General features: G+C 40.7%; 1 protein-coding gene across 1 annotated transcript in view; it reads left to right on the top strand.

Annotated features, from left to right (window-relative positions):
* Nucleotides 1-12,770, top strand: part of cacnb3b (calcium channel, voltage-dependent, beta 3b) — a 55,214-nt gene extending 42,444 nt beyond the window's left edge. The window contains exons 8-14 of the mRNA XM_036533571.1: nucleotides 7,796-7,874; nucleotides 8,384-8,444; nucleotides 9,158-9,258; nucleotides 9,423-9,574; nucleotides 11,714-11,809; nucleotides 12,414-12,584; nucleotides 12,741-12,770. Of these exons, the coding sequence (XP_036389464.1) occupies nucleotides 7,796-7,874; nucleotides 8,384-8,444; nucleotides 9,158-9,258; nucleotides 9,423-9,574; nucleotides 11,714-11,809; nucleotides 12,414-12,584; nucleotides 12,741-12,770 (690 nt within the window). The remainder of the gene's footprint in view (nucleotides 1-7,795; nucleotides 7,875-8,383; nucleotides 8,445-9,157; nucleotides 9,259-9,422; nucleotides 9,575-11,713; nucleotides 11,810-12,413; nucleotides 12,585-12,740) is intronic.
* Nucleotides 12,771-22,291: the final 9,521 nt, after the last annotated feature.

Below are 22,291 nucleotides of genomic sequence, written 5' to 3' on the forward strand. Positions count from 1 at the left end.
CTTCCATGCTTGTTGGCACAAACACACCCACTGTGAGACGACTGCTTAGCCACTGTAGAGAAAAGGGGGGAGAAAACTTTGTGAAAACCCTGCACATTCACCCAGTCTTCAGAGAAGCTTTTGATGAGATCTCACAGCTACCACCTGACACTGACAACAACAAGAGAGGAACTGTGTGGTTCACTCAAGCCAAAGCCGTCACCTTACGGCCTGGGGGAGTCGCCAGGGTGACTGGTACACCAAAGTTTGCGGGAGTGCCAAGCACTCACGCCATCCTCGTGGACTCACCTGATGACCCTGCAGATGAATCACGGTATCCGGATGAGCTCCTGGTGAGGCCAGAGTTACAGGCACCCACCGTTGTGATGGCTAAGAGAATCACTGTTCTAGTCACTGTTCTAGAAACATGTCAACACGAGAAATAACTTTGACAAGAGGAATGCCGATAGCTCATCTGTTTCCAGTCAATGTCGTGTCATCACCTCCTGGAAAGGAAGAGTCTGATGTTGAGTCACCTGGAAAGTTGACCCCCTCTTCGTTTAACTTTGGAGACTCACCAGTCCCTAAGGAGTGGAAAGAAAGATTGGTGACAAAAATGATGGAACGGGGTGAGGTTTTTTCTCTGCATGAGTTTGATGTAGGATGCAGTAAGAGCACCCAGCACCCTATCAAGACCACCGATGACAAACCATTTCGTGAGAGGTCTCGTCGACTGCCGCCTGCAGATGTGGAGGCATTGAGACAGCATCTGTCGCAGCTAAAAAGTGCTGGTGTTATCACAGAGTCACGAAGTCCTTATGCCTCACCCATTGTGGTTGTGAGAAAGAAAAATGGGAAAATAAGGATGTGTGTGGATTTCAGGACTCTAAACCGCCGCACTGTCCCTGATCAATACACAGTGCCAAGAATTGATGACGCTTTGGCCTGTCTTAGTGGAAGCAAGTGGTTTAGTGTGCTTGACCTTCGCAGTGGATACTATCAAGTGCCTATGAATGACTCTGATAAAGAGAAGACAGCTTTCATCTGCCCGGCTGGATTCTTCCAGTTTGAAAGAATGCCACAAGGAGTGACAGGGGCCCCTGCTACGTTTCAGCGAATAATGGAACAGACTGTTGGAGATATGAACTTGCTCGAAGTCTTGGTCTATCTCGATGATCTCATTGTGTTTGGCGCGAAGCTTGAGGAGCATGAGACCAGGTAGTTAAAGGTGCTTGACCGCTTGAGAGGTGAAGGACTCAAGTTGTCACTGGATAAATGCCAGTTTTGTCAGCCATCAGTAACATATGTGGGACACATTATATCTCAAGATGGGGTATCCACTGATCCGAAGAAGACTGAAGCCGTAGCCACATGGCCCAGACCAAACACTGTGACTGCTTTGCGGTCATTCCTTGGGTTCTGTGGGTATTACAGGCGCTTCGTGAAGGATTATTCCAAGGTGGCTCAACCATTGAACCAACTGTTGTCCGGCTACCCACCGGCTGCAAAGAAATCCAAGGGCAAACAGGAAAATACTTACCTAAACCCCTCAGAGCCTTTTGGTAGTCGGTGGGATGACCGATGTGATGCAGCCTTTGAGGAGCTGAAGCGACAGCTTACTCAAGCTCCCGTGTTAGCTTTTGCAAACCCTCAGCTACCTTATGTGCTGCATGTAGACGCTAGTCGAGAGGGGCTAGGAGGAGTGTTGTACCAGGATCAGGGTGAAGGATTAAGACCAGTGGCTTTTGTCAGTCGAAGCTTGACTCCTTCAGAGAAAAATTACCCAGCCCATAAATTAGAGTTTTTGGCGCTGAAGTGGGCGGTAGCCGATAAGCTGCATGATTATCTGTATGGGGCCAAGTTTGAGGTGAGGACAGACAACAATCCATTGACCTACGTGCTGACGTCTGCTAAGCTGGATGCGACGGGGCACCGTTGGCTTGCTGCGCTGTCTACCTATGATTTCAGTCTCAAATACAGATCAGGAGTCCAAAACATTGATGCCGATGCTCTGTCTCGTCGCCCACATCCCAGTCCAATACAGAATACAGAGTGGGAAGACATCCCTGCAGCAGGAGTGAGAGCCATGTGCCAGGTGTCTGCGGTGACCAAACAGAGAAACCCGCAGTCTGGTAGAGCCATTGACTTCTTGGGGATTTCTCCACAAGCCATCCCACAAGCCTATTGCAATCTGGCTTCTTTAAGTGTCAAAAATATGCCTATTTTGAGTCTCACTGAGTTGTCAACTGCTCAGCAGGAAGACCCTGGCATAGGACAAGTGTGGTCGGCTCTGAGAAATGGAAATATCACCCAAGTTGACAAGACAAAACATCGAGCTTGCTCTTTGCTGTTGAGAGAGTGGGATAGGTTAAGGATGCAAAAAGGGGTGATGTATCGCATTATAAGCCCACCAGGAAAAACATGCTGTTCTCAGTTAGTACTACCAGCAAAGTACAGGAACACAGTAATGAAATCACTACATGATGACTCGGGTCATCTTGGCCTCGACAAGACGTATGGCCTGATCAAGGATCGATTCTACTGGCCTCGGATGAAGTCAGAGATTGAGGAGTCTTGCCAGTCTTGTGTGAGGTGCATAAAAAGGAAGACTTTACCCAGGCGAGTTGCACCGTTGTCTCATTTGCAAAGTGATGGACCATTGGACCTGGTTTGTATGGACTTTCTGTCTGTTGAACCAGATTCAAGCAACATAGAAAATGTCCTAGTCATTACTGATCACTACACCCGCTACACTCAAGCTTTTCCAACCAAGGACCAAAAAGCCTCTACAGTGGCAAAAGTGTTGCTGGAGAAATATTTTGTCCACTATGGATTGCCCAAGAGGATGCACAGTGATCAGGGGAGAGATTTTGAAAGTCGCCTTGTCCACGAAGTATTGAGTTCACTTGGAGTTGAAAAGTCAAGAACGACACCCTATCATCCTCAAGGGGACCCCCAACCCGAGAGGTTTAATAGGACCTTGTTGGACATGTTGGGGACTCTGGAACCAAACAGGAAGAAAAAATGGAGTCAGCACATTGCACATTTGGTTCACGCTTATAATTGCACTCCAAATGAAGCTACAGGGTTTTCTCCCTACTTCCTCATGTTTGGGCGTGAAGCCAGACTACCTGTGGATCTATGTTTTGAGACTTCCAGTGACGGCACACAACAGAAAACTTACCTCAGGTATGTTTCCGACATGAGGAGGGAGTTGAAAGCTGCATATGAGCTAGCAGAGTCCATTGCTGCCAAGCGAAATGATGACAATAAGCAGAGGTATGACAAAAGAGTCAGATTTTCACAGTTGTTGCCTGGAGACAGAGTCTTGCTGCGGAACCTTGGATTACAAGGGAAGCATAAACTGGCAGATCGCTGGGCCTCAACCCCATATGTTGTGGAAAGCCAGATGCCTAACTTGCCAGTGTTCCGGTTGAAACCTGAAGATGGTGATGGACCAATCAAAATCCTCCATCGAAATCACCTCCTGCCTCTTGGGAAGAGTTGTCCAGATCCTGTGTCTAATACAGATCCTATACCTATCAGGAGAGTCCCTCGACGGAGAAGACAGAAAGAACACACAGGCAAGCCTGAAAAGGAAAAGACATCACAGAAAATGCCAGATGAAGACTCTGAAAGAAGAGACTCCGAAGATGAGGGCTATGGGCGATGGTATGATCCAATTATTGAACCTTTCAGGAATAATGTGGATGATAATACGTTGGAACCACTCAGCCTGGATTTGGATGTTTCCTTAAGTGACCTGACTGAGCAACCAAAAGTCGTTGAGCCGGCAGTAATACAGGAATCTGTGGAGGAATCTGAGATGGACAGTGGAAATGAACCAAAGTCTACTGAGACAACACAACCTGAGCTGCAAGAGACTGAGAGAGACAAAACACTGACTGAAGACATTCCCTTGCAACAAGAATACACTGACCCTGACTTTGACACTAAGACTGGGTGACCTCAGAGAATGAAGAGGGCTCCTTTAAGGTTAACTTATGACACCCCAGGTCATCCAAGTGTTGTAGCAGCCCCTATAGTGAAATATGTTTCTTGTGTTTACAAGTGGATAGGTGCTCCTGTTATTGCTTGATTATGTGACTTACCAGATGTGCCATGGTTGTTTATGTTTTCAATGGTACAAAGTCCTGAGGGCATGCCTTTATTTTGGTGGGGGGAGAGTGTAATACTCTGATAAATATCAGTTGTATTTATTTTGTTTTCTCCTCTCCTGGGAATAATTTAAAGATAGAATGCCAGTTGTTACGGCGAAGTTAAAATTTATAAATAGTGTTGAGATAAATAAATTATTTATCCATTTTAATATTCTTTGTTTAAAATGTGTGACTTTAAAATATACAATGTCATGGGTTCTGAATGCTTTTGAGAAAAAAAACAGAAAAAGTATTTTTTTTATTTCGTACGAGAGTTCATGACCTTGGAGTGAGAGTTTCCGGAAAGAAGCGGGGGGGGACGAAAAAGTTAATGGCGCGGAGCAGATAGCAGGGAACGGGGGAACAGTTGTTGTACCACGTATGGAGAGTGTGCGAGGCAGGCTCCCCACGGCAGTCACGCGTTTGTGTTGGTGAACGCGAGGCGAGTTCGGCTAGGTGGCTGGCCGGAGCTGAGCTGACGGTGCGGTCATTGCTGTGAGAAGACATCACCTGCACGGACGGGAGGAGTTTCGCCGGGTCGACGGAGATAGCTGCTGCCAAGGGAGACGGAGGACCGACGCTGCTAGCAGGTGCCGAGGGGTACAGAGGGCTGTCGCTGCGAGTTGCTGTGGGCGGAGACGGTTGTTGACGAGGGAGCGATTCATTCATTCGCTCTCCGCGGTCTGGTCCTGCTGATTTCACCGATACACGGAGGTATTGTTATCCAAGGTTTCCCTCATGAGCTCCAACTAAAGCGCGCCAACGAAACAACATAAGAGTGCACTCAAAACTAGACAGTTTGGGACAAAAAGACAAACTATCATTATTCGTGTTTCTGTTTGTATTTTTTTCTTTTCCTATAAAAAGGCTTGAATGTGTTTCTACTGTTCATTTTAATGTACAATTTAAAGCCTGAGATCCTGTGTTGATATTATTGGACTGCGTTTCATAACATTGTTGATTCTGTATTATATGAGTGCTTATAGGTCCAAGTGTATTACCCACCGTCTCCACACATTTATTAATGAGAGTGAGAATCATACATTACCTTAGGCAGTTATTCACTAATTTGAAATGTCTCTTTTACCATAAGATATTGAAGAAGGGTTAAGGCTTCATCTTACAGCATAAGGTGGGTTTTAATACACGAGCCGGTGGTAAAAGGGTTACAATGGTAATGAGGAGGAGTATGTAATGTATCTTCCGGTGACTGTGTCTATCTATGCTTAGACTGCAGTTCTTCCTGGTAGCGGTCTCTCTCCCTCTCAGCCACAGAGAGAGCTTTCTGCACCTGTTTCAGAAAACACATAACTGAATCTCCACTGTTCACAAAATCAATAACATTACACACATTTGGCATGAAAGTAGAAACCAAAAATCTTAAAATGTATCAATGTTTCAAAATCTGGAAAAGGACCTTTGTTGTCTGTCAGTGGTGGAATGAACTTCCACACTTCATCTGATGTGCTGAGTCCCTCACTGTCTTCAAGAAACATCTGAAAACACAGCTCTTGCTCACGTGAACACCTGAAACATTACCACCTAAAGCACTTTCTTATGTCTTAATCTTTGTTTTCCTTAAAAAATTCAAATGTATAGTTTCATGCACTTGTATCTCTACTAGCTAGCTTGTACCTTGTCTGGCCAACTATTGAACTGAATTAATGTAACTGTAACTGTAGCCTTGAAAAAACACCACATCATATAAATCAGATGAAGATATACCAATGACTGTACAAAACCTTTTAAAGTTAGTCTTTACTGGATAGGTTGATGCATTTTACCTTTTAAATACTTTTCCAATTTGTGACATTACAAAATTTTTAGTGAATTAAAAAGTGCATATTGCTTAACAAAATAACTCCCCATTTTGCCTTTTTCAATATCTTATAGCAATCCTTAACAGATGCCTTTAGAAAATATGAAATGGAATAAATATAAAAATATTTCAAATTGAGTGGTTGACTAATTCGACAAATGACGAGACTATAATTAATTATAATTCAAAACTAATTATAGAATTAAGATATTTTTCTTGACAGTTTTTTTAAGGAATGCAGTTTGCCCATGTCATGTTAAATTACTGGCTTCATTTCAGTTGATCTGCACATTCAGTTTGCTCACTACACTCATGATCATGTTCAATCCAACTGCCCAACTCAGGTTCTTAACCTTCAGATCCTCATTTCCTTTACAGGTGATGACATCAATTTTTCAGCTGTTGCCAGTTCATTGTCATGTTCAGTGATCTATAATAGGCAAGTACAGGACATATGAGGATTAAAGAGATCAGGCAGTGTGTAGCTTTGAACTTTTTATTTTGTTGCTTTAAGGCACAAAATGTGTGCATACAAGTAGATGTTGACACCTTATATTCAGAGTCTTCTGGATCCCACTCTGTTATTGTGCTTGTTGTTTCTTGAGCTCTTGTTGAACAGCTTGGCTGACGTAGATGGAACTTCTTCAATGCCTGTGGATATCGCAAAATGCGCCATCTGGTCATCCGTTTTATCTGTGGCTGGCGTTAGGGTTGCAAAATTCTGTGAACTTTTGGGAAATTTTCCATGGAAATTAATAGGAATTTATGGGAATTTATGGAAATTGATACAGTATGTTTCATGCACAGAAGAGAAATAAAATATGCTTTGAAATCATCTGTTTAAAGTTTTAAAGTTTAGTTAAGTAAAATTAAAAGATTGTAACATTTCTTGAACTTTTCAAAACATTCTTTGATTTGTTTTATATCCTTTTATTTGTTTATAAGAAAACTGTGTTAAGAGGTGAAATGTCATGTGAATTGTACACTGAAACTTGATGTTGGCTGAGATAAAATGCGTCTACACATCTGATGATAAATGTGGCATTGTTGCCCTCTCAGTCCATGTGTTTGTGTGACTTTATATGTGCCATTAAATCTTTCTTGAGAGTTTTCAAGGTGCAGAGATGTACAGCACAATGAGCACCATTTCCGTTGCCTCTTACTGGCCTTAAACCATGCATTGAAAAAAGAAGGAAATATATCAGTAGGCTTAATGATCACAAGCATATACACTCTCTCTGTCTCTTTCAGTACTTCAGTTCCCCTTATCAGGAAGATAGTGTAATTTAAATTTAAAAATAAAAATAAAAAATACTAACCTCCATCTATTCCCCAATTTATTATAGACTAATAAACTAATTTGCATAGATCTGTGCATTTTATGATATACAGAGGATGTAGCCGCATACTCTGCTTATCTCAGGAGCTGGCCCTGGCTGGGGTTAACCTCTACATGAATATAGCTAAGTACTGCATTTCACTTAAAATGAGAAAAGCTCTACTGTTCAGATTAACCTATTTATTCATTTGGAACTTAAGATACTTTTTTTTTTTTTTACAAAAATATATTTAATTTTCAAATAATTATTTGGATTTCAACAAAATCCAAAACAACATTTTAAACCCAATATAAGGCTACAGCTAGACATAATGAGCACTCACCAGAACACTCACCCTTGAAACAAGTAAGTTAGTAAATGTTGTTACTAACTAGTGTTAGTAAATGCTTTGGACTGTATGCCCAGTTGTTCTTCTCCCTAGGGTGTATTTATGTCCAGTGAGCAGTCCGGGATGCCACTTAAAGGCATGGTCATGGTTGTCTCTGTCTCCCCCACAGACTGAACATGTTCCGCCATATGATGTGGTTCCCTCCATGAGGCCTGTGGTGCTAGTTGGTCCTTCCCTCAAAGGCTACGAGATGAGTCCATCACTGTTCTATCATTTCAGTTTTTGTGATGTCAGACCTCTGCTTTTGTGATATTTTTTGTAACTGGAGTTGGTGATGGTGGTTTGATGTCAGGTGTCAGAGGCACATATCTTAATGATCTGACAGTAGGGCTACTATATCTGTAAAACATTCATGTCTGTCTACTTTCCTTTCATAAAGCATTCCGTTTCCAGCTCCTCCCATTTCAAAACACTCTCACCTCAAGCAGGCCCTGTCAAAGCCTCATAGTTTTAGCGCAATCCCCTTCAAATCTTTAACTCACTAAAAATGAAGCAGAGTTGATTTATTTATGTAACTTAGATAACTTTTAAATCTACTACCAGCTTTTAAAACAATTGTGAGCAAATGTTGTCCTGGACCTTTGCAAGACAGTTATCTCTTGAAATCCTCTAGACTCCTGTTGGTAGAGAAATGCAGTGTGGAGCTAAGTGGAGCCCACAGACCTGTGTGCTGAAACCCTCTCCTCATCCCCCCTGCAGGTGACAGATATGATGCAGAAAGCACTCTTTGACTTCCTGAAGCACAGATTTGAAGGGCGGTAAGTCATTGGGCCAACAATGAATGATTTAGGCAATACAATAGTGTAAAATACATTGATACAAGACAATGGAATTTAAATCACAAATGATTCCAGTTTAAATCGTGATCATAACTAGTTGTGGACCATAAGTACATCTAAAATAAACTTCAGATAGACATGCTTTTGCTTAATAAAATTGTGGTTATGTTCTTTGTAATAGATGAGTATGCATGTGGCCATTGAGCAGAAAACAAAGGCAGAGAACTTCCCTTTTGACTGATAGCTGTCTTTATTCTTGTTTTTGATTGTATTCCATGATTAACACACCAACAATATTGTAGCATATGGTACCTTTTGGGCACTTTAAATGTGCATGGCACATGTTAAATGCATTTAATCACAACAAAGACCAGGTGGCATAAAATAATTTGACACACAGCAAAGCAGACAGTTTTAGCTTAAAATCAAATATTAGGTTTTAGCTTAAAATCAGATGTTTTTTCATGATCTAATTCATTTTCTGCAAAGAGTGCTATAATTATTGCTATCGCAGATGCAATCAACTAAGCGAACATATATGATTCATGCAGGGTCAAGATAATTATCAAATAAAGCAGTGCTCTGGACTGCTCTGCATGTAGCTCACATGATTTTGATGGTGTTAAGTAGACTTTTTCTAAAATATGTTACTGTGGAGAGTTAAAGTGTATTGATGGGATGCCATCTTGCAGAATTTCCATCACACGGGTGACAGCTGATCTCTCTCTGGCTAAAAGATCTGTTCTGAACAAGAGAGCCATCCTGGAGAGGTCCAACACACGATCCAGTCTAGGTGAGCTGGGATGGGCCTGGCTAGTATACACCACAGTCTCTAAAAACTTGTTGGTTGGATAGGTCACTGTTTTTTTGAGTGGTGATCCCCTGAGTGCTTTTGATGTTTTTTATTGAGGTGTTTTGTGGCAACAGGTGAAAGTCTCTGTGTTTTGTCCCCCACAGTGGAGGTCCAGAGTGAGATTGAGAGGATATTTGAGCTGGCCAAGACCTTGCAGCTGGTGGTCCTGGATGCAGACACAATTAACCACCCTGCACAACTCTCTAAGACCTCACTAGCTCCCATAATCATCTATGTCAAAGTTTCCTCACCTAAGGTAGGAAACTAAAAACAGTCACAGTCTGCATGGTATACAGCTTGTTTCAGTGGATACTGGCTTTGTTTTGCTGATGTGTGCAAGGTTCTGAGTTTGAATCATTTGTCTGATGCATTAGAATTTTAAATGGGATTAATAAATTGGACCATGGAGCATAAAGCTGAGTTTAGTGATCAGAACCAAGGGGCATGGTTGAAACTGAACAAAATTTGACACTTACATTGGACAGAATTTCAGTTCACAGCTATTCATGCATGAATTAATATGCTGGGATTTGTGGAGGTGTCAGTAATTCTGGCATCATGACAAAAGCCATCAGTTTTTCTCAACTTATTTTCTTGCATGCACTTCAGCCCTCTAACACCAAGAGATTGACACAGCCTTTTTTCAAGCGACTTGTTAAACACTTATACAAGTGCCCCTTCACAATCATCTGAGTTGATTTACTAACTGCCACTAATTAAGCACAAATGACAGTGATGTTTAGATCTGACAGTGTGAAGTATTGAATTTAGTCCAACTATTTAGAACCATGGACAATGTGGACGTGTGTGTGCAGGAGTGTGTTCAAGCCTTGAATGTTGGTATATGCCTTTAGTATCAGTTGCATTGTTGGATACAAATGCAGTCACATTATTCAAATGAAAGTTTTATTCAAGTTAATTCAATAATTCAAGTTGGTTGCCTGATGGAACTGCCCCACCCCCAACCCACCAGCTTGTTCAAAATGCACGCAATAAGAGATTGTCCACTTTTTCAAGAGGAGTTAAAGTTGCTGCTAGGATAAATTTTCATCCCCCACAAATTGCGAAACTTTCTCTATAATTTTCATAGATAAGCTTTTCATCATTTCATTAGCCTAGTATTAAATAAAGTCTCACCAGAAAGACAGCATGATGTAGATGTATTTTATGAGCCTTTGGAAATGCTGCTAAAATGACAAGGTCCTCATTGAATATTTCAGTTGTTCTGGCCCTAACATTCATTTTTCACAGTGGGTTCACAGCACACCACAGTATGGCTCTGAAATGCACCAAACAGTTATTCAGCAATTCATTCAAACTATTCATTTATTTTAAATGAAATTTTAAAACTTTTGTATTCGTTACATTGTAACTCATTGCAGAATTCATCTTGAACATCAATACTTGAATATTAATGGCACATAAAAAAAATGCTTATCTGGAAAGTCTATGAGATTATATGCAAGTTATGAAATTGTTTGCACAATTGTGCATTTCATAGCACTCACTTTAACAAATACCTGCTATACAATGTTTAATCGTGGCAACTGAATCTGTCACAGACTCTTTGACATAGAATCGTGCAAGGATTTTGTAAACTGATAAACTCATTTCCCCTCACACCCCTGCACAGTTTTAACCTGTTGGTCTGTGTTGCGGATTGTTTGTAATAATGACAGACATTAACTGTATATGTGGTGTTTGATTTCAGACAGAGGCATCCCTAGTGGCGAGTGTTATTCTGTGACTGTAAATGGGTGCTGTGATATAATAAACAAAAGGATGAACTTGAACAGGGGACCGATATGAAACCTCTTAAGGAGCAAAGCAAAGCAGATAATGTTCTCTGTAAATCACATGTTTAGGAGTGTTTTTTCCTGTCAAAATGACAAGCTGGATTAAATTTTCCAGTCAAAGCTTACAAAATTTGGGAAATGAGGGGTAATTGTCAGTTAAAGGAAAACATAGGGACTATTTGCACTTCTAAATGCTGTCACATCATGAATGACAGCAGATACTGTTGCACTCTTTCACTCAAAGGTATGATCTTTGATTTGCATGTTCTTGATGTTCCTTATATGACTTCTTCTTGCCTCCTCCCTTGTAAGCCAAATTATTTTTTTGTTTGTTTTTAAAGAATGTCACAATTAGTTATCAGCTGTGTTAATCAGTGCAGTCATCTGACTAATTATACATTTAATGGCTGAGTTCTGACAATGAACCCAGAGGGTAATGACTGAAATACAGGTGTCCCCACAGGTCATGTGGTTAAGATTCATGAGCAAGATCAGCACAGCTATTGATTCTGTCTGAGGAGCCAAGACAGGCTGATTGTGCTCATTGTTTACAACACAAAATGTGTCAGCAGAATGTCTTCTTTGATATCACCCCTCAGGTCCTGCAGCGGCTGATAAAATCTCGAGGGAAGTCTCAGAGCAAACACCTGAATGTTCAGATGATGGCGGGAGACAAGCTGGCACAGTGTCCCCCTGTGAGTGACCCCTCCCCACCACTCCACTGCAGAGCTGGAACCAGACTGACTTATTATACCCCCACTTCATTGCAGTGCTGGCTTATTTTACCCCCTTCCACTGCAGAGGTGGAGTCAGGCTGGCCTATTATACCCCTCTCTAATGCAGAGCTGGAACCACTCTGGCTTATTATACCCCTTTCCACTACAGAGCTGGAATCAGGCTGGCTCATTATATCCCTTTCCATTACAAGCTGGAACCAGGCTGGCTTATTATACCCCCTCTTCATTGTAGTGCTGGCTCATTATAACCCATTTTCATTATAGATCTGGAACCAAGCTGGCTTATTATATCCTTTTCCATTGAAGAGCTGGAACCAGCCTGGCTCATTATAACTCTTTTCCACTGTACAACTGGAACCAGGCTGGCACAAGCTGGTACAACATGACTTCTTTCCTTATTTAACTTTAATATAATATAGAGTGAATTAAAACAGACAAAATAATTCAGTTTGATATCCTGGAATAACTGAGGACACAAATTGTTTTGCTTCCTGAGTACTAAATGAGAGGTTTCATTTATTACTGGTAATTTAACTCAATGCCCAACCGCTGCTGCTGTCAGGATATGTTTGACGTCATTCTGGATGAAAACCAGCTGGAAGATGCTTGTGAACACCTGGCTGAATACTTGGAAATCTACTGGCGTGCCACTCACCTCCCTGGCTCCGCCTCTGTTATCCCTCTGTTGGAGCCAAATCCGATTACCCCACCCTCAGGCAACTCCAGCCTCCAGGTGAATTATTCTCCTTTTCTGCTAAAAGTACGGCCATCGCTCTTATCCACCTCCACCTTCTTCTTACTGTTTTATCTTTAAAGTACCCCCTAGTGTTGGCTTTTTTGTCTTTTTGTATCTTACTCATTTTACACATTACTCTCATCCTTTTTGCAGTTCTCTGAGACACAGGAGTTAATTGAATGATCACTCACAGATTGGGGTGAGTAAAAAATGTTCCTCAACTCAGCTATCCTCCGTCCTCTTGACTCACCAAAACAACATTGTAATGAATAGATTACCATGACTCCACATTTGTCCATTCAGATGCAGATTCAGTAGACAATTGCAATGGTTGTGACCTTTTCTCATTTGCTCTGTCCTATGTGTTTCAGGACCAGCTGTCAGATGGGGCTGGGGCTGGGGAGAAAGGAGGAGGAGCTACACAGCCTCATGCCCTCTGACTAAGCCCTCTTCTCATGTTGTCAATGCAGCTGCACCAAGAAGAAGATGAGGAGGAGGAGCCAGAGCAAAGTACACATGCACATGTTGCAACATGCTCCCACCCCACTGCAGCGATCCAGTCAGTGTTCAAAGGAGCTATGGACTGACTGATGGGATGGCATACTGAACTGAATTACAACCAGCACAACAATCACCAACATGCACACACCTGCTCACAGAACCACTGACCATACCAAAGGAGGGTGGGAGGAAGAGAGGGCTGTTACTAGTGGTCAGGAGCTGTCAGTATTGATCATGGGACGGTCATGAAGCGACAGAATGGTGAAGAAGGAGTATTGGAGTTGATACTGTTGGACCCTCTGGTCTGTATCAACTTCAGAAGCCTGATTGGTCCTTACATTATTTACATTATGTTATTAGTGTGGTTGCCTGAAGGGTGATAAACTGTTTTTGAGATATTTTGAGATATGAGCCTTTGTTCAGTCTTTGGTATCCCCTCATTCTGACCAGTTTAACAGGTGACATTTAAATTGTTGCAACTGAGCCAATCAGAGACAGCTGGTGTCACAGAGGGAAGGGCGAGGGAGACTGCAGCTCCAATGCACACAAATTCGCATGTATGTTCCTCCCTCCACCTGCTGAGATGAGCATTACAGATTGCAGAGACTCTGTTGTCCTTTGCAGTGCAGGTCACTGTTTTAGCTCTGCTTCAGTAAATTGGAAACTCATTGAGAAACCAGACAAGTATATGCAGATTCTGGAGGTGACACAGAACCTGGCAGCAGATGGCAACATCATGGCAACAACAAAAGGGGGAAAGGTTTAAACAGGTCTAGAAATTGCAGAAAATGATTTGGAAACAATGGCTTTTACCCTCTGTTTTTACTTGAATAATTTTGTTCCTTAAAACAGTATTAAACAGCAAAATAACAAGTCATTATGTGCCATTAGTCATTATGATGTCACTCTGTAAATCAAGCAGGATATACAATCATAATTTTCTTTCTGAAAAGCCACAATTCTGCTTCTTAAAAGCATGTGTATAGGAAGCTAATGTAAAATTGAGTCTATTGAGTGTGACACAAGCATGGTCCTGTCCCTTTTGTTTCTAATTTTTCATCAAAAGTAATTTCTCCACTTATTTTTATCCGCTAAACAGGCCAAGTTATGTTAGTCGGGGAGTTAAAGTAGTTAAATTCTCATAGCCCCATATAACTGAATAACATAACACAGTCAACCATGCAGAAGTGGAAAAGAATGTGTGTGGGTGAGTGTGCATGAATGTGTTTGTGTGCATGTATGTGTTTGTGTATTTATACATATCAACATTTGTGTATGTGTGTGTGAGACCACATCCCTTATGTCTTAGTGTGTTTGCATGCATGTGTATGTTAGCGTGTGTGTGTGTGTGTGTGTGTGTGTGTGTGTGTGTGCGCGCGCATGCGAGTGTGTGTTTATGTTGTAGCCATTTCATAAGCTCTGCAGCACTTGAGTCATAGGATCACTAGGCCTTGTCCTTGTCTTCCCAGTGAATGCAAACATCGTGGGCATCCCTGGTTCTGCTTTACTGGACTGTGGAGGTAAAGCAGTGGTGACTATGCATGCCAAAGACCAGGCCAGTTAATGTTTGAAAACTCCGGACTGCTGCCTCCCTCGCTTGTTATCAGTAAAATTCTAATGTGATAAATATTAGTTACATTTATTTACATTAAACTGCCATGTGCAGGCAGTATGTTTAGTGTAGATTTCTGCCACTTTGGCAGCCAAATACAGCATGCCAAATTCATGTAATGGTTACAATACAAATCTCCTTTACTGGTGAAGAAGCACTGAACAGAACCCCCTTGGTTTAGCTATTATTTTAGTGGCTATTGATGAGTTTAAGAGTTACAATGAGGGAACATTCAAAAGGGATGGCTACGTTAGCCCCTGTACCTCTGTGTCCAGTTGGTAAAAAAAAATTCAGTGCACAATATTCTAATCTAGTGCACAAGCTTTGAGTAGTCTGTCCTTGATCACAGCCCTTGATGAAAATTCATCATGAGTAAGGAAATCATAAAACACTTTTGGCTTCAACAGTGGTAGAGACATGAGAAGCACGTTGTGCTAGATCTTTATTTATTAAATAGATACTTGTGGTAGCAAGGATAGAGTTTCTAATGCAAAGTACTGAATGTTTGACATCTTGTTTACAGCATGATACTGGTTCATGGGACCAGATGTAGACCGTGTCAAAGAGAGGCAAGAACGTGCGGCAAAAAAGTGGACAATGTGGACGACTCACACACACACACACACACACCCTCAGACACATGCACACACATATGCACTCACTCCCAGGCACACACACACTATATTCTCAGGAATGTAGTCTTGCATGATTTAAAAAATGTGGCATTCCTCTCCAGCAGGTTCCTGGTTTCCAGACATCAGAACATTGTCTCGAGTTTGTTCTTCTGTCCGTTGTCTCCACATTGTCAGTCTAGTGCACAAAACCTTCACTGCACTCTAGCACCTGTACAATTTTGGTCTTCAATGCCAACATACATACACGACACCATATATGGTGATAAGTCAGCCCATGGTCAAGCAGCTAGAATGTTGCATATTGCACTTACTACGCAGTACAACAGAGTTTCAGCTTTGTTAACTGAACAGCAAAGTGAGATGTGTATACCCCTAAAAAAGGACCCCATTCTGTAATGGGAGACTATCCTAACAACATGTTGGTTATAGGACTGCTGTGCCCTTACCCAGAACTTCAAAGTGAATTCTAATTAGCCTGCAGTAAACGGAATGTATTCATAGTGCACTCTTTATTATTTTGTTAAATATCTCTAAAATGACATGGGGCACTGGGACTCCTTTTGGAACAGGGGTGACCTCTACAAGCGGGACGGGTTGTACCTGAACCAGAGGGTTACAGCTGCACTGGCCCAGTGTATGCTTAGGGTAGCAGAGGGTTATTTAAACTAGGGTCTGGGGGGGCAGGGAGGTTATACAGTGAGATGGGTAGGGATAGACAGACTGCCGGAATAGAACACACCATGGCTAAATATTTTATTAGTAGTGAGGAAACGATGCTTGTAAATCAGTCAGAGCAGCACTGTAATAGAGGTGGTTCTGAGCAGCTGGGGGCAGGGGTGAAGGACAAGAAATGCACACATGGTACCCTGAAATTCCTCTGTTTAAATGCTAGAAGCATAAAAAATAAAAAAATTTGGATCTGGAAACCATTATGATGTAATTAGTAATTATGATGATGTTGGGATTACAGAGACGTGGCTTGGTGCAGGGGATGGGGATGAGTTCAGCGTAGAGGGATACAAGCTGCTAAGAAAAGATAGAATCAATAGAAGAGGAGGAGGTGTAGCTCTCTATGTAAAAGATAATCTTAATATTCAGGAAATACCAGGAATGGAGCCCCTTGGTGTTAGTGAAGACACATGGATTAAAATATTGGGGGAAAATGAAAAAGGTCTGAATGTTGGAGTATGCTATAGGCCACCAGCCTAAGACAGCAGTGTCAACAGTATGCTCTTTGATAACATTAAACTAGCATGTCAGGAGGGTGAGACAATAGTAATGGGGGACTTCAATTACCCTTCAATTAATTGGGAAGCTATGTCAGGTCAAGGTAAATGTGAGGAAGAGTTTTTGGATGTTGTAAATGGCTGTTTTTTGATACAGTCTATTACTCAACCCACGAGAGAGAACACAATCCTAGATCTGGTTCTGTGTAATAATCCTGATAGAATCGGCAGTATTGAGGTAGGGGAACCACTCGGAACAAGTGACCATAGTTCAATTACATTTGAGGTTTTTTGGCAAGTTAAGTCTGCATTCTCCAATGAGTATTCAACTTTAGATGAGCTGACTTCATTAAGATGCGTGATTATACAAAGAATATAAACTGGGTACCTCTTCTAGATGGTAAAACTGTGAAAGATATGTGGTGCATATTTAAAACGATTATTCTGGATGTACAGCGTAAATTCATTCCGCAAGTGAGAAAAGGGAAGCTGAAAAAGAAGCATCCACAGAGGATGAATAAGTCGCTACGGGAAAGTTTGAAACAAAAAAGGAAATTATTTAGAAAATACAAGTTGGAGAGCTCTGAGAGTAATAAGATTGAATACAGTAATATGCAAGCTCAAGTTAAGAAAAAAATAAGGGAAGCTAAAAGGTGTTTTGAAAGACAGATTGCACTAGATGCAAAGAGCAACTCTAAACGCTTTTTTCAACATTAAGGTCGAAAAAGGATAGTTAAGGATGACATAAGAGGTATAAAAAATAAGGATGGAGTTATGGTTTACGATAACAAAGCTATTGCTGACACACTAAACAGTTACTTTGTGGAGAGTTTCACTAGTGAAGTGTTTTCGCATATGCCTTCAGGTACAGTCAGTTCTCAGAGACTTGGAGAAAATAGATTTTGGAGAGGAGGATGGAGGAAATTGATTTAAATGATGCAGAAGTACTAGATAAAATTCAAAAACGTAAAACAAATAAGGCAGCAAGCCCTGATGGAATATATCCAAGAGTTCTCAAAGAACTAGCAGAGGTGGTTTACAAGCCTCTGACAGTTATTTTTAAGCAATCCCTTAAAACTGGAGAAATGCCAGATGACTGGAAACATGGCAGTGTAGTACCTATCTACAAGAGAGGAGACCGAACTGATCCAGGAAATTATAGGCCTGTCATCTTAACTTGTATCGCATGCAAAATACTGGAATCCATCATTAGGGATAATTTAGAATTATTCCTGGAACGAAATGGTGTCTTAAATGATAGCCTACACAGTTTTCGCAGAGGGAGGTCATGCTTAACAAACCTCCTGGACTTCTTTGAGGAAGCTACAGCTACTGGACTCAAACCAAGCTTATGATATTATCTATTTGGACTTTCAAAAGGCATTTGACAAAGTTCCGCACGAGAGGCTCATAATGAAAATGAAATCTGCAGGAATTACAGGAGCTATCACTGAGTGGGTTCGAAGTTGGTTGTCTAATAGAAAGCAGACTGTAACTGTAGGAGGAATTGTATCAGAGCAGGGTTCTGTACAAAGTGGAGTCCCGCAGGGATCGGTGTTGGGGCCTTTGCTATTTCTTATATACATAAATGATCTTGATGCAGAGGTTAGTAGTAAAATAGTAAAATTTGCAGATGATACAAAACTAGGGGGTCTAGCCAACAGTATAGAATCAACTAAGGTAATACAGGAAGACCTAAACAGCATCCAAAAGTGGGCATCTGGCAGATGACATTCAATTTAGATAAAGGTAAAAGTCTTGCATGTGTGCACCAGAATGTGCTCAATTTGAAAAAGACTTGGGAGTAATAGTTGACCCAAGCTTAACAGGATCTAGGCAGTGTGCTGTAGCAGTAAAAAAAAGCCAACAGGATGCTGGGATATATAGCCAAAAGTATTGAGTATAAATCTAAAGAGGTTATATTGAAATTATATAATGCCTTAGTCAGACCTCACTTGGAATACTGTGTGCAGTTCTGGGCACCGCACTATAAAAAAGATATCAAAGTTCTTGAAAAGGTTCAAAGAAGGGCAACTAAATTAGTTCCTGGCATGAAATATAAAAGCTACGAGGAAAGACTCAAGTTACTTAACCTATTTAGACTAAGCAAGAGGAGGCTTAGGGGTGATTTAATTGAGGTTTATAAATTTATAAAAGGACTCAATAAGGTTAACTATAATAGATTTTTTTAGGGTGAGTTCAGTCTGTAAAACAAGAGGACATGAATAGAAACTAGTTAAGAGTAAGTTCACACTGATATAAGTATTATTTTACACAAAGAGTTATCAATACATGGAATAGTTGCCAGGTCATGTAGTTGAGGCAGAGACCCTTGCTGTGTTCAAGTCAAGACTTGATGCAGTTTTGGATACTCTTTAATTAGGAAATGGCGAGCTTAGTTGGGCTGAATGGCCTGTTCTCGTCATAATATGTTCTTATGTTCTTATGACATTATCACCATCAATGACAAGTAGCTTCAAGACACTTTTGTAAAAAGAGAAATAATGGTAAATATATGATGTCTGGCCCTAAATTCTGCTGTTAAATAAATTTGGTCTGACACTGCTTTGTCTCCTGTTTATCTTGAACCTTGGACAGAAACAAAGCCATACATACAAGCAAGCGCACACACACACTCCTCCTGTTGTGTGGTACATTGCAATTTTGGTTTTCCACTCTGAACCAATGTCCTGGGTGTTCTATTAGAAAGGGTGCAGTGTGATCTCTGGAGTATGGGGACTGAGCACAGGGTCAGAGAGGATCACATCTAGAATTATTTTCATATTTTAATGTACTCGTTCTTATGCAATCGGGTCAGAAATGAAGGAGTATATAGGATATATACAGGAGTAATATTATGTATGTCTGTCTGACATCTCCCTGTCATTGTTGAAACATTCACTGCATGACTGAAGATACAAATTTTTCAAATGAAAGTATTGCATGCGATTTTTTAATGTATACAGTTCTGATACACATTACAAATTAATTATTCTTCATGTTGGTACTACTGTTAGTATGTGTGTGGGTCAATCTCCATTTTCATAATTACAGATCCTGGATAATGTGAATTAAGATGTGAAGCAGATTCATCTCGAATACAGGAAAGTGCATGTCTCAACAAGCAGCATCTTTACATATACATGAATATCATGTGGTTTCACTGAACACATTACAGTTTACGAAAGATGTGTGTCGTGATCTGAAGTTCTCATCACAAAGGGTAACGGAGGACTTTCACATGTTTGAAATGCTGTCACTTATAATTACTTTCACTGTAAGTATGGCTTTGGAACCTTAACACATGTGAGATCTTGTGATGAGAGTCTTCACAAGATAGGTGTAGTAAGTGGCTTAATGATTTAATAATACTATTTTGTTGCAAAACACAGTCTTTTGGTTGGTTTTAGAAAAGTAAGTGACCAAGCTACTTAAACTGAATTGTTTTATATATCTGGCTGTAGTTGTACACATAATATGTAAAAATAATAAACTGTGTTATAATAAACTGTCACTCTGGATAATAGTGTCTTCTAATGTAATAATGACACACGTCTCATTGCAAACCCACCCATCTTGGGGTTCATGAAGTGAAGTGTCACTACTGAAATCACACTGCTGGAGTATGTGCATGAATTCTCATTGTGAACTTTTCGAGGACAATTGTTAACAGACTCACCAACATTCTATTCAACACCACCAACTACACGAATGGGCTCCTTTAAAAAAAAAAAAAAAAACAAGGGGGGTAGTTTGAGGACAAATTCATGAGGAGTCTTTTTGAGCTCTTTTTTGTAACAGCACAGTATTACACCAAACTGCATCTCCAGTACCCTCTGTATTCCTCAAAAGTGAAATGCTCACATTCCATGCACAGCCTCATGTTTTAAACACACCAGTCAGCATTTCACCTTTAAAGACACCTCCAATTTGCTATACAGTGGAGCAATGATGTGAAAGAGATTTTTTGGGATATCTGAAGCACAATTTTTATAGTGATTCATTTACTTGATCCCTTTGTCTGACATCCTCACATTCTATATGCAATATAAAGCTTTGGAATAAAATGCTGTGGACCATGTAAACTTCCTCTTTTCTGTATGTGGGGAAAAAGAACAATAAAATTGCACTATTCTCGTGTTGTCTTTCTGTACTTTATTGCAACAATCATGTAGCACTACATGTAAATGCAGACTCCATGTTGACACTTTAAAGGTGTGCTAGTGTGCTATTCTGTGCCTCTACCACCTAAAAAATAAAAATACCCTTAATGTTGCTAACCAATTTTCAATTTAACTACACACTTAAAACACAAAGAACTGCAATAAACCAGAGATTATTTGCTTGCTGGTGCCTCAGTCAGCTGCCTCAGTTCAGTGTTCTCTTGCTACCTTGTTATGTGTGTTTGTCCCATGCTGAGTGAAAATTTTCAGATCACTTTCACCAAATAAGAGCTACTCTGGACTTCCATTTACACAGAGCAGACCACATTGTAGAGCTGTTGGGGAAATCAAGAGGTGGTGGAATCTGCCTCTACGTTATGAAGGTTGGTGTACTGGTGCCTGGACCTGAAAACTTTGTTCGTGAACTGCAAACTATTTTATTCACTGCAGGAGTTTGTCTCCATAATACTGTATGGTGTTACATTCCACCTCAAGCCTGCGTGGCTTGGCCAGCTAGATAATCAATGTGTAGGAAAAACACCCACACTCTGTTGCTGTTGTTTTGGGGGATTGTAGCAGAGCAAACCTCTGTCAAGAACTGCTGATGTACAGACAACACATTAGGTATCCCACCAGGGACAGCAACACACTAGACCAGTGTTTCCCGAAGTGTGGGCCGTGAAGGTACTGCAAGTGGTGCACGAGAGGTCATTTACAATAAATAAATAAAAGGTTTTTCATTGTCAATTTTGTAATTAAGTTTGAAATTACCATAAAATATTTATGATTAAATATTTACATTTAAAAAAGTAATCAGAACTAATAAAACAAAGCCATGGGAATTTAAATTATGCCTTATTCTTCATTTATCTGACCTATTTTTGATGCGGAACGTATCTTATATCTCGTCATTGCTGGGGAATCCTGTATGCAAACACTATGAAACACTGGAACTGGGGTCAAATTCCTTGTATGTGTAGAAGCATGCTTGGCCAATAAATTCTGATTCTGATTATTTATATATTCATTAGCTGAGTTTCAGTTCCTGCAATTTTGAATGAAGCTGATCATATTATTAGCTGACGTTAAGATATCCTCAGCTAATCAAAATAATGTTTACACTGGAAGTGAATCTCTTATAATTAATTTTAAATTAATGTTCAAAGAACTAGAAAACCATTAAAGTATTTAGTGCTTAGTTAAAGCATTAACTAGGGCAGGACAGCGAAGTAGAAGGACTGAAGATCAGGATGTGTTGCTTGAGCTACAGCTCCAGGCAGGAGCCCGGAGCAGGGACAGGAAACAAATGTTTAAAACACTGATTAGTGGATGATAAGAATGACAGTAATGTACAGCAAAGAGGCTGGAGAGGAGGGGCAGGGAAAAAGATGCCAGTGTGCAACAAGGAAAAACCCTGGCAGGCTAACATTATGGCAGCATAACTAGGGGACGGGAAGCAAGGAACCGGCATAGTCATGATGGTGACCCTAAGGCAGTCAACACCAGTTCACAGCACAGAGTCCATGTCATGACAGCAATGACCACTTAGTCCACCACAGACTCTATG

Source organism: Megalops cyprinoides, chromosome 7 (assembly GCF_013368585.1).
Source record: "Megalops cyprinoides isolate fMegCyp1 chromosome 7, fMegCyp1.pri, whole genome shotgun sequence".
Taxonomy (NCBI): domain Eukaryota; kingdom Metazoa; phylum Chordata; class Actinopteri; order Elopiformes; family Megalopidae; genus Megalops; species Megalops cyprinoides.